Below are 19,242 nucleotides of genomic sequence, written 5' to 3' on the forward strand. Positions count from 1 at the left end.
ATGGTGATGTGTGCCCACAGACCCAGCTACTTGGGAGGCTGAGGTGGGAGAATTGCTTGAACCAGGGAGGCAGAGGTTGCAGTGAGCCGAGATCACGCCACTGCACTCCAGCCTGGGCAACTGAGCCAGACCCTGTCTCAAAAAAAAAAAAAAAAAAAAAGAAGAGAAAAGAAAGAAAGAGAGAGGGAAAAAAAAGGAAAAAAGAAAAGATAAAGAAAGAAAAAAATTAAGGAGAAAGAAAGAGGAAAGAAGAGGCCTGAGACTGGGACTCTGCAATTTATAAAGAAAAGAGGTTTAATTGGCTCCCGCTTCTGCAGGCAATAAAGGAAGCATGGTACTAGCATCTGCTCGGCTTCTGAGGAGGCCTCAAGAAACTTTCAATCATGGCGGAAGGCAAAGTGGGAACAGGGTGTCAAATGGGGATGGTGCTACACACTTTAAAATTAAACAACCAGATCCCATGAGAACTCACTCATCATACAGTAGCGAGCAAGGATGTTGCTAACGCATTAGAAACCGCCTCCATGATCCAGTCACCTCCCACCAGGCCACTCCTCCAACAACAAGAGCTTTGGGTGGGAGACACAGATCAAGCCACGTCAGCCCCGCTGTCTCTTGTTCCCTCCTTTCTGCCCACATGCGCTCAGCGTTTCATTCTCACTTACGGGGTGAGAACATGAGGTAGATGGTTTTCTGTTCCTGTGTTGATTCACTTAGGATAATGACCTCTGGCACCATTCATGTTGCTGCAAAGGATGTGATCTCATTCTTTTTTATGGCTGTGTAGTATTCCATGGTGTGTATGTATCACATTTTCTTTAGTGATCCTGCACTTCCTCATCCGTACATGGAGATAATAACAGAACCACTTCTGGAGGTGGAGGGACATTTTAATGACATAAATGTTAAGTGCCTGGCACCTCTTGCTAGTGTCTCCATCTTTGTTATCAGAGTTTTTTGGCTGGTGCAGTGGCTCCCACCTGTAATCCCAGGACTTGGGAGGCTGAGACAAGAGGATTACTTGAGGATACACATTACAGACCCACCTGAGCAAGTAGAGAGACTCTGTCTCTACAAAAAAATACAAAAATGACCAGGCACAATGGCTCACACCTGTAATCTCTGCACTTTGGGAGGCCGGGGCAGGTGGATCACCTGAGGTCAGGAGATAGAGACCATCCTGGCCAACATGGTGATACCCCATCTCTACTAAAATACAAAAAATTACCCGGGCATGGTGGCGAGTGCCTGTAGTCCCAGCTACTCGGGAGGCTGAGGCAAGGGAGTCACTTGAACCCGGGAGGCAGAGGTTGCAGGGAGTTGAGATTGCACCACTGCACTTCACTTTGGAACGGGGCTGCAGGCTGTGCAGGCTGTCACCGGGAACAACAACAACAACAAAATAACAAAAATTAGCCAGGTGTGGTGGCGCATGCCTGTAATCCCAGCTACTTGGGAGGCTGAGGCAGGAGGATCGCTTGGGCCCTGGAGTTTGAGGTTGCAGTGAACTGTGATCATGCCACCACAGTCCAACGTGGACCACAGAGCAAGACCTTGTCTCTAAAAAATAAAAATCAAAAGAATTTTACATCTGCCAAAAGTCGTGCTGGGATAGAGACTAGCTATGTAATTTGCAAGACCCAGTGAAAAATGAAAATGTAGAGCTCCTTGCTTTAAAATTATTAAGAAGTTGGCCAGGCACAGTGGCTCATGCCTATAATCCCAGTACTTTGGGAGGCCGAGGCAGGAGGATCACCTGAGGTCAGGGGTTTGAGACCAGCCTGGCCATCAAGATGAGGTCAGGGGTTTGAGACCAGCCTGGCCAACAAGATGAAACCCTTTAGTCTCTACTAATAATATAAAAATTAGCCAGGTGTGGTGGCACATGCCTGTAATCCCAGCTACTTGAGAGGCTGAGGCAGGAGAATCGCTTGAACCTGGGATGAAGAGGTTGCAGTGAGCCACGGTCACACCACTGCACTCCAGCCTGAGCATCAGAACAAGACTCCATCACAAAAATGAAGAAGAAAAATAAAAGAAAAAAACAAAAATAATAAAAATAAAATAAAATACAATGAATAAGAATTTCAGAGGGGCAACAGCAGAGCATCAAACAGCAGAGTGACTAGGCATGGTGGCTCACGCCTGTAATCTCAGCACTTTGGGAGGCTAGGCAGGCGGGTCATGAGATCAGGAGATCGAGACCATCCTGGCCAACATGGTGAAATCCTGTCTCTACTAAAAATGCAAAAATTTAACCAGGCGTGGTGGTGCGTGCCTGTAATCCCAGCTACTTGGAGGCTGAGACAGGAGAATTGCTTGAACCTGGGAGGTGGAGTTTGCAGTGAGCCAAGATTGCACTCATTCCAGGAGTGGATGTGATTTTTGGTGTTAACTCTGTTGGGAACACACTGATGTGAAACATACATTTTCTTATTCTATTTCAGTAGATGTCCCATCAAATATTGCAAAAATTATCATCGGCCCCCTCATCTTTGTCTTTCTCTTCAGTGTTGTGATTGGAAGTATTTATATATTCCTGAGAAAGAGGTGAGTGCAGTGGTGTGCTGGTAACCATCAGCTCTCTATAGGTATATTTAAGTTTATTATGAATTTTACTGATATAGGATATGTAACATGCAATTTACAGGTAATAATCATAATATGATATACACAACTTTATTGTAAATTTTCTCTAGCCAGTTGATTCTCGTGGAATATTTTTGTTGATTTTTTTTTTTTTGCCCAAATCTTTATATCCGAAGCCAACCTTTTATTGCAATTGATAAACAAGCATAGCTCCAATGTGAATGTTGATTGATTTTTCAAAATTTACATTAAAGAGTAGGACACGGCTGGGAGCAGTGGCTCACGCCTGTAATCCCAGCACTTTGGGAGGCTGAGGCAAATGGATCACCTGAGGTCAGGAATTCGAGACCAACCTGGCCAACATGGTGAAACCTTGTCTCTACTAAAAATACAAAAAAATTTACCCAGGCATGGTGGCATGCACCTGTAATTGCAGCTACTCAGGAGGCTGAGGCAGAAGAATTGCTTGAACCCGGGAGGTGGAGGTTGCGGTGAGCCAAGATCACGCCACTGCACTCCAGCCTGGGCGACAAAGCAAGAGTCTCAAAAGAAAAAAGTGTAGGACAAAAATGAAATAAGACATATTTGTTCATCAATGATACGAGTGACATCTTTGCTGAGTCAGACAATAATTCTTAAAGACCGGAAGAACATTTTCTTTATGTTTTGTGTTGTGTGTAATGTCATGGTTGCAGACGTGACATGCTTTTAAGTTTAATCTGCATTATTAAACATTTTTCTCATCACTTTCTCAAGCCTGGACAAACAACAAAACAAAAAATCCAGTCCTGGGTTATAGCATTTGCCAGTTTCCGTGGTGTAAATATTCCCAGCATGGCTAATTTCAAGTTGTAGACATAATGTTACTGAGTGCAGTTTTGGAAAGAGATACATAACAGCTCCCTGTTGTATCCACCCTATGGATACAATATGGTACATAAGTGATATAACGTACATAACCTCAACTGCATTGATCATAGAAAAACGTAGTATGAGAGTTAGGAAGTGGTCAGTTTTGAACATGTATTGTCTTTGCTTTTAGGATAACTTATTTAATTGTAAGCCTCTATAATTTAAATTTTTTGTTCTATTTGGAAGGCATTGTATAATTTAATCTTTAAGGATGGTTTTATTTCACAACTGGATCACTAGTTTCCTGAAAATGTAATAATTGTTTCTCATCAGCTGGGACAATCTCACTCTAGAACAGTACTGGGTGAGTGGTTTTTAAGTGTTATGTGGACGGCCATAAATTATAATAAGAGCCACCCACCCAGAACCCGGCATGGTGGTGCACATCTAGAATCCCAGCTACTCAGGATGCTGAGGCAGCAGGATCTCTTGAGATCAGGAGGAGTTCAAGACCAGCCTGGGCAACATAGTGAGACCCTGTCTCTACAACATTTTAAAAATTAGCTAGGTGTGGTGGTGAGTACCTGTATTCCCAGCTACTCAGAAAGCTAAGGTGGGAGAATCTCTGGAGCCTAGGAGATTGAGACTGCAGTGAGTTATGATTATACTGCTGCCCTCCAGCCACAACACAGCAAGACTCCAACTCTGAAATGTAAAAGAAAAACCATCCAGGGAGGGATGAGTGCTCTCATGCTGTTGCACTTAAGTACCTGTCTGATGGGCTTCCATTCAAAATATAAAGGTCCCCCATCCCTGTCCTAGAGTGCATCTAGGATTATGGGGATTCTGCTGGCAAGGGCTGCCATTCACTTTGGAGAGTCTTGTATGTAACCCCTTTGTGGTGACTCTCAAAGTTCCATGAGAATCTCAAGCTAATGTGCATCATTTTTCTCCTCCAGACAGCAAGATGGACCGCTGGGCCCACTTTATGCTTCTTCAAACCCTGAGTATCTCAGTGCCAGTGATGGTGAGTACCATCCCTTCCCTGTGGGTGGCCAGAACCCTACTCATCAGCTTCCTTTGCTTTCACCATTGAGTGAGAGTAAAGGATGGGTTCCCCAGGGAGGCCAAGAAAAGCCCTCTTATTCATTTGAGTTTGCCAAACTGCCCTTGCTGCAGAAACCTCATTACTGTGTGCATCTGGACACACGGTATCTGGCACCTGCCTGAATGGGCTCATGTAACTGGTCTGGGATCCTTGGGTGGGGTCAACCACTTGGGCTGGGCTCAGCTCGGTGGTTCTTCTGGTCTTGCCCGGCTTCACCCACGTAGCTACATTTTGCTGGTGTGTCGGCCAGTGCTCAGTAGTCTAAGATAATTTCACTCACATGTCTGGTGGTCGGCAGGCTGGGTGTTCCCAAGGTCGGGGGGCCTAAGCTGGGGGAGGCTGAGCCTCCTCCTGTCCATGTGGCCTCTTAGGCTCCAGCAGGCTGGCTGAGACTTCACTGCATTGTACTCTGTTGGTGCCTAGTAACGAGGGAGGGCAAGCTCCAGGGCATTAGTCCATTCCAAGTCTCTACCTGGGTCATTCCTGCTGATTCCCATTGACCAAAATAACTCACAAGGCCATGCCTAGGGCCAAGAGGTAGTGAGAGTGACTTCACCTTTTCCTGTGAAGAGCTGCCAAGCATCCTGGCTTTTTAATTTTTTCTCACTTGTTATAACCTGTCTTCCATCCTCTTGGCACTTTGCAGAAACAGTAGTCTCAGGTGGGAAGTAGCATCACTCTGTAGCAAGGGTCTGAAATCAGACAAGAAGGGGGATGCAGGCTTGCCTCTGGACATATTGGGCAGGATCTTGGACCTGTTATGGCTCCTTCCTGAGTCTCTGCCATGCCCTCCATGGGTGCAGACGCCCATCCTGTTCTCAGCCATATACCTACTGCCTGGCATGAGCCCTGGATCACAGAACTCACTTCATGAGTGTTTTTGAGGGGATTTGGGTGAGGGCTTGGGCGGAAGGTGGCTGCAGACCCCCAAGGGATCCACCAAGGATGCTGTGTAGATAAGTGAGAAGTAGTGTTTCCATGCTCTGTGTACGTGCCGGACGAGTGGGAGGTGCCTCGAGAGAAGATCACCCTCCTTCGTGAGCTGGGGCAGGGCTCCTTCGGCATGGTGTATGAGGGCAACGCCAAGGACGTCATCAAGGGTGAGGCAGAGACCCGCGTGGCGGTGAAGACGGTCAACGAGTCAGCCAGCCTCCGAGAGCGGATTGAGTTCCTCAATGAGGCCTCGGTCATGAAGGGCTTCACCTGCCATCATGTGGTGAGTCCAGCAGGGATGGGACACAGGCTTGCCTTCCTGCCCTTCCCTCTCTCTGCCTCTTCCTCCTGCACAGAGCAACAGAGGACACTGAATGTAACCCTCTGCCCAACCCTTACTGCACTAAGCTTCCCATCCTAACTGTGTGGGGAGGGATCTTTCCCTTCTCAAATCCCATCCTCTCCCACTTCGCCTGGAACCAGACTCTATCACTGTCCCATCACTTTCTGGAATCCTTCATTGCTTTCTGGAATCTTCCATCATTTTCTGAAATCTTCCACCACTTTCTGGAATCTTCCATTATTTTCCAGAATCTTCCATTGCTTTTTAGAATCCTCCATTTCTTGCCTTTTCCTGGCTCCTTTGTAATCATGGACCACACAGAGGTCCACCCCATATCACCTGCCCTCATTCCTACCCTCCACTGAAGGCAGCACAAACTCTTCCTGCCTTTCGGCTCCAATAACCCCTTTGTTTTTCTTTGGGTCCCATGTGCTTTCATCCTTGCCACACATATTTATGTGGCATTTAAAGCTCTGCTCTTGTCCCTGTGATACAGTGGATTTCTGCCCCTGTAGAGCTTCCAAAACAACACATGGAGACAGACTCCAAAACCTTTATTTTTATTTTTATATATTTTTAAGGCAGTGTCTCCCTCTCTGTCACCCAGGGTGGAGTGCAGTGGAGCAATCTTGTCTCACTGCAACCTCTGCCTCCCGAGTTCAAGAGATTTTCCTGCCTCAATCTCCTGAGTAGCTGGGATTACAGGCACCCACCACCACATCTGGCTAATTTTTGTATTTTTAGTGCAGTCGGGGTTTCACCATGTTGACCAGGATGGTCTTGATCTCTTGACCTTGTGATCTGCCTGCAAAGGCCTCCCAAAGTGCTCGGATTACAGGCATGAGCCAGCACGCCCGGTCTATTTTTATATATTTTTTAAGACAGAGTCTCACTCTGTCACCCAGGCTGGAGTGCAGTGGGGCAATCTCAGCTCACTTCAACCTCTACCTCCCAGGTTCAAGCAATTTTCCTGTCTTAGCCTCCTGAGTAGCCAGGATGACCAGCGCCCACCACCACACCCGGGTGATTTTTGTATTTTCAGTAGAGATGGGGTTTCGCTATGTTGACCAGGCTGGTCGCAAACTCCTGACTTCAGGTGATCCACCTGCCTCAGCCTCCCAAAGTGCTGGGATGATAGGCATAAGCCACCGCCCCCAGCCTACTCCAAACCCTTTATGCGTTAGGAGGAAATCTATGGAAACATGGAGAAAGGGAGGAAAGCAGGGCTGGGCAGGGGTGTCTTTGAGCAAAGACTTAAAGGACATGAGGGGCTGGGTCCTGTGGATGTGGCACGGAACAGAGAGCCAGGCGGCGGGGAACAGTTAAAATACAAAGGCCTGTCTGCTGTCTGGGCAGGCCCATCTGCTCCCCTAGACCAGGGCTCAGCTCCCTGCATCCAGGTCACAGGGTGCTGTGTGTGACATGGACACCAGGCAGGGAGAACCTTGGGGAGTGGAATCATGGACCCTTCTCCAAGAGCCCTGGTTGCTTGATCTGCAGGTGCGCCTCCTGGGAGTGGTGTCCAAGGGCCAGCCCACGCTGGTGGTGATGGAGCTGATGGCTCACGGGGACCTGAAGAGCTACCTCCGTTCTCTGCGGCCAGAAGCTGAGGTGAGCTGCCTCGGGGGACCCAGCAGGGTGCTCAATGGGGCACTGGCTCCCACTGGTATCCTTGGATACCAGTGCTGCTGAAACACCAACCCCATGTTTCCGTTTTAGAACAATCCCGGCCGCCCTCCCCCCACCCTGCAAGAGATGATTCAGATGGCAGCAGAGATTGCTGACGGGATGGCTTACCTGAACGCCAAGAAGTTTGTGCATCGGGACCTGGCAGCCAGAAACTGCATGGTCGCTCATGATTTCACTGTCAAAATTGGAGGTTGGTGCAGCTTTCCACTTTGAAAACATAACGACTCAGGCCAGGTTTGATTCCAGAAGGAAGCTGTCTATCTTGAGCCGCTAGATCTTCCTGATAGTATAAAGGGGCAAGTTATTTCTTTTTTGTCTGTTTTTTTGTTTGTTTGCTTTTCTGTCGCCCAGGCTGGAGTGGACCACCCCCCAGCTGTCATTTAATTGCATGTGTTGATAAACTTACCCATTCACTTTCTGGAATCTTGCTTTGCTTTCCAGACTCTTCCATCACTTTCTGGAATCTTCCATCATTTTCTGGAATCTTCCACCACTTTCTAGACTCTTGTATCATTCAAAAGATGTTTCTAGGCCCAGGGCTCCCACCTGTAATCCCAGTGCTTTGAAAGGCCAAGGTAAAAGGATTCTTGAGTCCGGGAGTTTGAGACGAGCCTGGGCAACATAGTGAGACTCCATCTCTATGAAAAAATTTAAAAATTAGTGGGATGTAGTGATGCATACCTGTGGTCCCAGCTACTCAGGAGGCTGGGATGGGAGGATTGCTTGAGCCCAGGAGGTGGAGGCCACAGTGAGCTATGATTGCATCACTGCACTCCAGTCTGGGCAACAGTGAGATGCTGTTTCAAAAGACAAACAAAAAAGGAATACAGAGGGGACCAGGGCAGCATGAGATGTGAGGTTGAGGAGAGAGACAGAAACCAGACCCAGAAGCACCTTGCATGTCCGGGCAAGTCATCTTGACATTATCTCACATTCGCAAGAGGCAGCAGGAAGTGATATGATTCTATATATGACTCAAAAAGACATCTCTTGGCGAGGCTTAGTGGCTCACACCTGTAATCCCAGCACTTTGGAAAGCCGAAGCGGGAGGATCACCTGAGGCCAGGAGTTCAAGATCATCCTGGCCAACATGGTGAAACTCTGTCTCTACTAAAAATACAAAAATTAGCCAGGTGTGGTGGCGGGCACCCATAGTTCCAGCTACTTGGGAGGCTGAGGCAGGAGAATCACTTCAACCTGGGAGGCAGAAGTTTCTGCCAAGATCGTGCCATTGTACTCCAGCCTGGCAACAGAGCGAGACTCCATCTCAAAACAAACAAACAAAAACACATCTCCTGACCGGGCCCGGTGGCTCAAGCCTATAATCCCAGCACTTTGGGAGGCCGAGGCAGGTGGATCACGAGGTCAAGAGATCGAGACCATCCTGGTCAACATGGTGAAACCCCGTCTCTACTAAAAATACAAAAAATTAGCTGGGCATGGTGGCGCGTGCCTGTAATCCCAGCTACTCAGGAGGCTGAGGCAGGAGAATTGCCTGAACCCAGGAGGCAGAGGTCGCGGTGAGCCGAGATCGCGCCATTGCACTCCAGCCTGGGTAACAAGAGTGAAACTCCGTCTCAAAAAAAAAAAAAGAAAAAAAAAACACATCTCCTACATTAGCAATGGGAAGCAGGAAGTGACATGGGGCAATGGGTTGTGAGGGTCAAGGTGAAAGGAGGGTCTTCCAGGAAAGAGATGGGGGGTGTGGGTCTGTTTGAAACCAGAGTAGTAGATGGATTGGATAGCAGAGACACGTGGAGAGAGAATGGGTTGAATGAGATTTAGGCTGAGAGGAAAGGGGGGTGGTCAAAGGAGGGGCCACCTCTGGGTTTCTGGGGGGCAGCTGGGTGATGGCATGGCATATCCAATGGGCAACTGTAGGTTTGCTGGAGAAAGGCAGATGTTCAGTTTGGGATGCCTGTAGTGGTAATCGTGGGAAGGAAGCCTTGTCAAGACTGGGATTCCCAAGCTGTTGGCCAAAATGTAGCTTCTTTGGCCGGGTGCGGTGGCTCACACCTGTAATCCCAGCACTTTGGGAGGCCGAAGCAGGCAAATCAACTGAGGTCCAAAGTTCAAGACCAGCCTGGCCAACATGGTGAAACCCTGTCTCTACTCAAAATACAAAACATTAGCTGGGCATGGTGGTGGACACCTGTAATCCCAGCTACTCGGGAGGCTAAGGCAGGAGAATCGCTTGGACCCAGGAGGTGGAGGTTGCAGTGAGCTGAGATCACACCACTGCACTCCAGCCTGGGCTACGGAGCAAGACTCTCTCTCAAAAAAAAAAAAAAAGAAAGAAAAATGTAGCTTCTTTATCACTTGGTACCTTCTTTCCCCAGGCTTTAAATAGTGGCCCATCCTTCCCCTTCACTTCCCCATGCATACCCTCAGAATCCATTCTTACCGGATTTGGCCACCACCCACTCAGGCACACACCTGAGCCAGGTGAACCCCTCTTAGGGCTCTGTGAGAGGTGGGACAGTCAAGATGGCAGGTGCTAGGACCAAGGCTGCAGCTTAAGAGTGTGTGAACCGTTTGTGTTGTCAGACTTTGGAATGACCAGAGACATCTATGAAACGGATTACTACCGGAAAGGGGGCAAGGGTCTGCTCCCTGTGCGGTGGATGGCGCCAGAGTCCCTGAAGGACGGGATCTTTACCACTTCTTCCGACATGTGGTGAGTTGTGCGTGGATGGGTGGGCGGTCACTGGGCTTGAATTCCAGGTGCCCTGCCAGTGACCGCCAAGAGCAGGAGAAGGTAGCCTGCCTTCCTCGTGGGCTCCCCATCAAGGAAAAAAAGTCAACCTCCTGTCTGAGGGCCTTCCCACGGCTACTGTTATGTCCTGACCAATCCTGTGGGCATTGTGAACCCGAAAATCTGAGACAGGTCTCAGTTAATTTAGGAAGTTTATTTTGCCAAGGTTGAGGACGTTTGCCCAAGGTGACGACACGTGTCCACGGTGACCAGAGCACAGCTTGGTTTTATACATTTCAGGGGAACATGAGGCATCCAACAACTTATGTAAGATGAACATTGGTTCTGTCTCGAAAGACAGGACAACTCGAAGCGGGAAGGGACTTGTGGGTCATAGACAGATAAGAGACAAGTGGCTGAATTCTTTTGAGTTTCTGAGGAGCCTCTCCAAAGGAGGCAATCAGATATGCATTATCTCAGTGAGCAGAGGGGAGGACTTTGAATAGAATGAAGGCAGGTTGGCCCTAAGCAGTTCCCAGCTTGACTTTTTCATTGAGTTTAGTGATTTGGGGGCCCCGAGATTTATTTTATTTCACAGCATTTATGAACTGCAGATGAATTGTTTCGTTAGCTGGCCAATCATGTTCAAGCAAACCAAGAGATGTGTTTGCGTGCGTGTATGTGTGTATGTGTTTGTGTGTGTTTGCATGTGTGTTTGCATGTGTGTTCGTGTGTTTGTGTGTGTTTGCATGTGTGTTCGCATGTGTGTTCGTGTGTTTGTGTGTGTTTGCATGCATGTGTTGTGTGTGTTTGTATGTGTCTTTGTGTGTGCTTGTGTGTTTGTGTTTGTGTGTCTGTGTGGGTTTGTGTTTGTGGGTTTGTGTGTCTCTGTGTGTTTGTGTGTGTCTGTGCCTGTGTGTGTTTGTGTGTGTACTGTATTTGTGTTTGCATGTGTGTGTGCATTTGTGTGTTGGTGTGTGTGTCTATGTGTTTGTGTGTCTGTGGTGTTTGTCTGTTTTTGTGTGTATGTGTACTGTGTTTGCATGTGTGTGTGTTTGTGTGTGTTTGCATGTCTGTGTGTATTTGTGTCGGTGTGTGCGTACTGTTTTTGTGTGTCTGCGTATTTGTGCGTGTCTGTGTGTGTGTCTGTCCCTATATGTGTGTGTGTGTCTATGTACGTGTCTGTGTGTGTGGTGTGTGTGTGTCTGTCCCTGTATGTGTGTCTATGTATGTGTCTGTGTGTGTGTGTGTCTGTCCCTGTATGTGTGTGTGTGTCTATGTACGTGTCTGTGTGTGTCGTGTGTGTGTGAATGGCTTTGTTTCTACCCTCAACTGTCACCGCAGGTCCTTTGGCGTGGTCCTTTGGGAAATCACCAGCTTGGCCGAACAGCCTTACCAAGGCCTGTCTAATGAACAAGTGTTGAAATTCGTCATGGAAGGAGGGTATCTGGATCAACCTGACAACTGTCCAGAGAGAGTGTAAGTGTAGAAAGGGGTTGAGGTGTGTGAGGTGTTCATTAAAAGGGTATTGCCCCTTACACGTGTGCTTGGCTTTGCCTTTCATATGTCTACATGTGCACTGCATTTGCAGGCTACGTGTTACAGGCGTGTTTGTGTTTGCAGAGCTTGTCTTTACATGCGTGCTTGCGGTTGCATATTGCATTGTGGTACTCACACTTGAGTTTCCATATGTGCTACATGTGGGTGGGGGGGTTGGGAGGATGCTTCGCTGGGCCCCCAGACTCACCCAGGACGTTTCCTTCTGCTCCGCAGGACCGATCTCATGCGTATGTGCTGGCAATTCAACCCCAAGATGAGGCCAACCTTCCTGGAGATTGTCAGCTTGCTCAAGGATGACTTGCACCCTAGCTTTCCGGAGGTGTCCTTCTTTCACAGTGAGGAGAACAAGGCTCCCGAGAGTGAGGAGCTGGAGGTGGAGTTTGAGGATATGGAGAACGTGCCCCTGGATCGTTCCTCCCACTGTCAGAGGGAGGAGGCCGGGGGCCGGGATGGAGGGTCCTCGCTGGGTCTCAAGCGGAGCTACGAAGAACACATCCCCTACACCCACATGAACGGAGGCAAGAAGAACGGGCGGATTCTGGCCTTGCCTCGGTCCAATCCTTCCTAACGGTGCCTACCGCGGCGGGGGCGGGCAGGGGCTCCCATCTTCACTTTCCTCCGTTTTGAAACCTCTGGAAAACTCAGGATTCACACAACTCTACAGTGTCCAGTGGAGCTCAGAGATCGTTCCTGTACATTTCTGTTCAGCTTAAGATAGAATCGTTTGGTTGCCAGTTTGACGAGTCCTGCAGGGGATTTAACTGTGAACCCGGGGCGGGGCGTTTCCACGGCTGCCGCCTCTTTGGGGCAACCACGATTTCAAAGCAGGATTTTGTGTTTTTTGTTTTCGCCTAGTAGATGGAAAGAAAGCACTTGTTTTTACAGATTCTTTTTGTTTTTGTTTTTTGCTGGTGTCTGAGCTGCAGTATAAAAGATGAAACTTCTTGTTTGTGGAACAAAAACTCAAAAGACAAAAAACAACAACAAAAAATACCCAGCCCTGTTCCAGGAGAATTTCAAGCTTTACAGGTTGAGCTTCAAGAAGAAGGTTTTTGTTTTCCTCATCCAGGCTGAAGGATTTTTTTGTTTGTTTTCTTTACAAAATCAGTTCCTCAAATTGACCAATAGCTGCTGTTTTCATCCTTTGGATAAGGGTCTGTGGTCCCGGCGTGCGCTCACGTCTGTATGCGCGTGTGTGTGTCCGTCAGACACGGCTGATGCGTATGCAGCATACCCACGCGGAGTTGATGCTTTGGGGATCGGCTCATGAAGGCTTTTCTCAAGTGTGCCAGCTCATGTCCCCCACTCCTTCCTTCTTACTGACTGGGAGACTGTGCTCTCGACAGACACTTCTCATGTCAGAAGGTTAGCCTCAGGTTCCTACCCTCCCTTCACGTTGGTGAAAAAAAATGCTTTTGGGGAGCCAAGGGAGGAATATTTCATTTGGAGTGATTCTGAAGCTTTTCAAGACCAAACCAAGCTAGGACATTAAAAAAAAAAAAAAAAAAGAAAGAAAGAAAAAAAAAACAAAAATGGAAAAAGGAAAAAAAAAGAGAACTGAGATGACATAGAGGTTTGAGAATATATTTGTAGCATATTTAATTTTTAAGAAGTCTCCAGAATTAGCCTCATAAGTTATTGACTCTTCCCCGGGGTTGGTGGGGAGTGGGGACGTGAGTAGCTTTGCCTGTTGTGGGGCCGGGAGGGGGAGGGAGTGAGGCACGAGTGGCCTCTTTGTTTGGTCTTAAAGGCATCCATTTCTGGGAATGAAGCCACGTTCGCTGCTAACACTTTTGGACGTTGTGAGGCCACGTGGAGTGTGCAGGAGATGTGGATGGTCTGGTTCAGGTACCAAGCTGTTCAGATAAAGCTGGTAGCTGCCTAGCTCTGAGCCTGCCTTCCTCTGGTTCATCCTCTGGTTCTCTGTGTGTACCTCGTGTGGCGTTTCCTCTCCTGGGTGTGCACATCCTACCATTATTGTGCAAATGCAAGAATATCAGATCCCAAAGAGCCAGCAACCCAGATGGACTTTGGGAACATCTAAGCAATATAAGAGAGAGGTGCACTGAGACTACGTCTTGGTCCCCTCCAGCCTGAGGGCACCTGGCGGTCCTCTGTACTGAACTCCCGGAAGCTGCTCTGAGCCCGGTGACCTCATCTGGGCCAAGTGTAGTGCCTGAGCACAATGCTCAGGCGCTTACGATGTTGCAATCCCTAAGACAGTAGAGTCTGGAGGAGAAACCGTGAAAAAAGACCTTCACACCACCAAGAACTTCCGACGGGGCGTCAATCCACCGTTTCTTCTCTTTGCGAAAAGAACCACCACAGCTGCTCAAAGAACACAGTGAACTCATCACTTTGGTTCATCAAAAAACTCATCACCCATGCGTTATTCCTGAGTGCATTTTCTTACAAGCTTTTGACTGCTTCCTTTTCTTCTTCTCTTAAGAGTTATGGGCTTAAGAATGGGATAGAGTCATAATGGCAAACGCCAAGCCCTCTCAATTCTTGATTAAGAACACCGGTAGACACAAATCCCAATGGCCTATTGCTATCTTATTTATATGATTCGGGAAATTACAGCATGTAAAAATATTGCCAAGGAGCCTCAGTGATTGGGTACAAGAAGCAACAGCACAGAAATTATTTTTGCCAAATTTATTTTGCAAATGTGAGGGTCTGTACGTAAATTTAAAAAAAAAAAAAAAACCACACACGTAGATCTAGGTATTTTGTTCTCTTGTAAATTTGTAGTGGTTGTAACTACACTAGCTGCAATTTTCACATTTTTCTAATTCAGAAAGGTTTTTCTTATACTAGGGGAAAACGTATTTATTTTAATATATAAAATCACTCTGAAAATCACTCTCGTAAAAAATGGAGCGCATGTCAATTTTTATCAAAGAAAAATAAACAGGTGAATGGGGGATAATAATTTTTTTTTCAGCACAGTCTACCTCAGTGTATTGTTAAGATGTGATTCAATAATGGACATCTTTGCGATTTCAAAATTCTACCTGGAACCAGCCTGAACCAGGGAAAGTGTCTATTAGCTGATTCGAATGCCAGGGACCATTAAGAATTTTGAGGGAGGGAGTTGGGATGGAGAAGGTGTGGCCTTCATCTGAGCATAGATCCTTTTCTTTCTGGCTGGTAATATTCTTCTCTGAATTAAATCTTCCTTTAAAAAAAATCCATCTATTGTCACTAAGTTCCCCAAACATAAACTAAGTTCCAGGATGTCATGATGTATCTGATATATGGGGTGCCCCAGCATGCTGTACCTTCCTTTGAGATGGCTGCTGGGGCAAAGACAGGCTTTGATTCAGAACGAGCATTCCCACCTGTTCATGGAATCCCCCTGAAGTGAGCTCGAAGGTGCCCTGGACTCTCTGATGTCTTGTTCCTGCTTCTTTCAGTCTGCTGCTGCACCTGACACACAAACACTTATTGCAGTGTCTTTTTTAATTCTCCAAGTGGGATGGGAGTATGTGGAGGAAATTCTAATCCAAAATCCATTAATGGGCTGAATGCTTTTTTTTTTCACTTTGTTTTGTTTTTGTTTTTGTTTTGCAACACCTTAGACCTCTGTGTTGGGGTTTGATTGACCTCAAGCTGATATTGTTGGACACTGTGCAGCTTTGATAACACATGTGAGAGTCTAGGCAGGGCCAGGCAGGGCCAGTGGGGCCCAAACCTTGCTGCTCTTGTACTTTTAGGCGCTGCCCTTGCAGATTCATCTTTCTCCACCTGCCCTGGAGAAAGGTACGGTGCTGGGCCTGCCCCTTGCAAATGAGGTGCACCAATCTCATTTATTTGACTCCACTGCTGCAGTGAACAGGGCAAGCAGCTGTTGGGTTGCAAGAAAGCCTCCTTTGACTTTAGGAAATGTTGACTTTGTAACAATAGAACTTTGGTCCTAGAAAGACATGGTTGTCCTGGGAGTTTGTAGTGTTAAGTTAAAAAAAAAAAAAAAAGCAACAAAACCAGCTTAGGGTAATACTTTTTGTTGCTTGTTTTTAAAGATGTCTCACTATGATTAAAGCCCTTTTCATTAATGTAGTAAAATCCACACAGTCGTTTCTTCTTCCAGGAGGAGAATACTAAGCACGTCACTTTCTCTCTGCATCAGCGATGTTAAATACTCGTCCGAAAATGTTCGGATTCTGGGAGCTGTCCTAGGTGCTATTCTGTCATTGGAAGTGGTGAGAAGGAGAAGCACTGTGGCTTGTCTGGATGTAGGCTGAGGACAGTTGAGATAAACTGTGGGAACTGACACAAGGGGTCTGCACAGGTAATCCTGTGACCCTGGGGACTATGTTGCCAACTGATGGACAGATCTTTCACTGTATCCTGTGGCAGATAGTCCACCAAGAAATGTGCTTATTGGGTTAGGAAGTGTTTATTTGTATTCCGCTGTAACACTTGTGAAAGAGCAGAAACATCATCAGGTTTTGACTTGTGCTGGCCATCCTGGTAAATGGACATGCTATAATCCCAGTGATGATCACTTTTCTACTTCACATGAGTGGAAGTTTAGGATTAAATGTCCTTTGGATGCCACCTGATGAGTCCTCGACACCTTAGGCTCTTCAGAAACAATGGTTTTGTTGGGGATGGGAAACAGGGAATGCCAATTTTATATACATGGTACGTGTAGCGTGGTGTCACTTTGAAAATCTTCCAGCATGTTCTTCAGAATATTCATGTATATGAGAGGTGAGATTGGGAATGAAAAGAACAGGTCAGAATTTTTTTTCCCCCTAGAACATAAAAAAGAACATAGTGGACTTTCAGGGGCTACAACAGAAGGTGAAGAGTTCCTTAGGGGTCCCCAAGAAACGGGTGGGAGAAGGGGACACAATGACTTTTTGAGCTTACCATTACCTTCTGATAACAGTCAAGGTCCAGAACCAGACACCAGCCATATTTCTATCTGGGTGGGTGTGGGCCATTGAAAATCCTTGTTAAAAAACATCATAACTCTGGGGCTCTTGGTCCCATTTGAGAAGGAAGGAAGAGCCTCAAAATGAGTGTGCATCTGTGCACATATTCAGGAACGGCTTGTTCAGTCTTTACACTTTGCCTCAAAGTTGCTGCTCCTCATCCCTTGGTGTGCCTGGGTGGCCTCGGCCCTGCGTTTTGGCAACAAAGGGTCAAATGTGCCGCAGCTTTTGTAGAAAACAACTCAGAAACACAAAACCCACCAACAGCTCAATTATTATTTTTTCAATGTTTTCCTACAAGAGCCAAGTAGCACCATGTATAGAAGATGCCTTTTTTTTCTTTTGGAATATTGAAATCGTTTTGCATGTAAAATATGGGATAATGACCTGTTTATATTAAAATTCTGATTAAATGATCTGAGAATACACTCGTTTTTGTGTGGTGTCCTGGTAAAGACCTGTTGTGTGGTGGGGGGATGTGGCTGTGGGTTGGGCTGTGTTAAGGAAAACCTCTTGGAATTTGTGGGTACCATTTTTTTTTTGAGATGGAGTTTCACTCTTGTTGCCCAGGCTGGAGTGCAATGGTGTGATCTCGGCTCACTGCAACCTCTGCCTCCCAGGTTCAAGCAATTCTCCTGCTTCAGCCTCCCGGGTAGCTGGGATTACAGGCACCCACCACCACACCCAGCTAATTTTTGTATTTTTAGTAGAGACGGGGTTTCACCATGTCGGTCAGGCTGGTCTTGAACTCCTGACCTCAGGTGATGGGCCCGGCCCACCTTGGCCTCCCAAAGTGCAGGGATTACAGGCATGAGTCACCACGCCTGGCCGTGGGCACCTTTTTTTAGAGGGGAAAAACACCTAGATTCTTCCATACATCAAGAGGGAGATTAAATAATTGCTACCAGCAGAGTTGATGACTCACGGGGACATACTGTTAGACAAAACTGGTGGTTTCAATATTGCACTATTTCCATGCCATTTGGTAATTAAGCACCTCGCCAAGGGCTCCCAGACCTCCCCATGGTCCAGCCACTGAAGGGTTCACTCCAGGAATGCCAACGAACCTTCAAGATCTTGCTCTATTCTGACATGCGGGAAACTCAGATGTTAAATATTTTCAATGTCATCCTGGGAGTGGAGACCTTTTCCCAGGTTGGGTGGACAGGTGGGCGACCATGGGTTAGACCGTGGGATTGAAAACCTTTTGAATAGCCGTTCTTGAGCTACTCATGCACGGTGCACAGTGTAGTGGGTTAGGAGACAGACTCCTCACCTTCGGTTCCCTGAGTGGCTTTGAATGAGTCACATCATTTCACGTGTTAATTTTTGCTAAGTAACAAACAGCCCCACAACTTAGTGGCTTAAAGCAGCAACATTTATTTCTTTTTGTTTGTTTGTTTTTTGAGATGGAGTCTCACTCTGTCGCCCAGGCTGAGGTGCAGTGGTGTGATCTCGCCTCACTGCAAGCTCTGTCTCCAAGGTTCAAGCAATTCTCCTGCCTCAGCCTCCCAAGTAGCTGGGATTACAGATGTGCGCCACCATGCCTGACTAATTTTGTACTTTTTGTAAAGACAGGGTTTCACTATATTAGCCAGGCTGGTCTCAGACTCCTGACCTCAGGTGATCTGCCCACCTCGGCCTCCCAAAGTGCTGGGACTACAGGCATGAGCCACCACCCTCAGCCTTATTTTTTGTTGTCGTATTTTTAGTAGAGAAGGGGTTTTGCCGTGTTGCCTAGGCTGGTCTCAAACTGATTGGCTCACATGTGTAATTGGTGATTATTGTTTTCATAAGATGCACATGTGTTAGCCATCAGGGCAATCATTTGGAAAAGATCTTAAAGCCATTGAGGAATGAAAATGAGATTAAAGCCGGGCAGGGTGGCTCCTGCCTGTAATCCCAGCTCTTTGGGGAGGCCAAGGTGGACAGATCACCAGAGGCCAAGAATTTGAGGCCAGCCTGGCCAACATGGTGAAACCCCATCTCTACTAAAAATACAAGAATTAGCTGGGTGGGGTTGCGAGAGCCTGTAATCCCAGCTCCTTGGGAGGTTGAGGCAGGAGAATTGCTTCAACCCGGGAGGTGAAGATTGCAGTGAGCTGATAGTGCCACAGTACCACGACTCCATCTAAAAACAAAAAGGGAATAATTGTATAGTTGCATTCTAGGACACCAATGTATTGTCCTCTCTCGTAAGCCATTCTGTGCCCTAAGAAGGATCAGTGTCTGCTGGTGTGAACCCCAAATGTCTGAGACAGGTCTCGGTCAATTTAGAAAGTTTATTTTGCCAAGGCTAAGGACGTGCCCGTGACACAGCCTCAGGAGGTCCCGATGACATGTGCCCAAGGTGGCCAGGCACAGCTTGGTTTTGTACATTTTAGGGAGACAGGAGCCATCTATGAATATATGTAAGATGAACATTGGTTCCGTCCAAAAAGGTGGGACAACTCAAAGTGGGGAGGGGGACTTCCAGGTCATAGGTCAACAAATGGTTGCATTCTTTTGAGTTTCTTTCTTTTCTTTT

The 19,242-nt window shown here is 47.1% G+C and overlaps 1 protein-coding gene across 4 annotated transcripts in view; it reads left to right on the forward strand.

Moving 5' to 3' along the window:
* INSR (insulin receptor) overlaps nt 1-17,141 on the forward strand; it is a 155,990-nt gene extending 138,849 nt beyond the window's left edge. For 2 of the 4 annotated variants that reach the window (XM_064381999.1, XM_064382000.1), the window contains 8 exons: nt 2,448-2,550; nt 4,401-4,468; nt 5,521-5,765; nt 7,326-7,436; nt 7,545-7,704; nt 10,062-10,191; nt 11,554-11,688; nt 11,983-17,141. In XM_064381999.1, coding sequence (XP_064238069.1) covers nt 2,448-2,550; nt 4,401-4,468; nt 5,521-5,765; nt 7,326-7,436; nt 7,545-7,704; nt 10,062-10,191; nt 11,554-11,688; nt 11,983-12,337 — 1,307 coding nt within the window. In that variant the 3' untranslated portion in view covers nt 12,338-17,141. The remainder of the gene's footprint in view (nt 1-2,447; nt 2,551-4,400; nt 4,469-5,520; nt 5,766-7,325; nt 7,437-7,544; nt 7,705-10,061; nt 10,192-11,553; nt 11,689-11,982) is intronic. The other 2 variants (XM_064382001.1, XM_064382002.1) reach the window with 1 other exon arrangement.
* The last annotated feature ends 2,101 nt before the right edge of the window (nt 17,142-19,242 follow it).

Source organism: Aotus nancymaae, unplaced genomic scaffold (genome assembly GCF_030222135.1).
Source record: "Aotus nancymaae isolate 86718 unplaced genomic scaffold, 86718_ANA_hifiasm-v0.15.2.pri h1tg000028l, whole genome shotgun sequence".
Classification (NCBI taxonomy): domain Eukaryota; kingdom Metazoa; phylum Chordata; class Mammalia; order Primates; family Aotidae; genus Aotus; species Aotus nancymaae.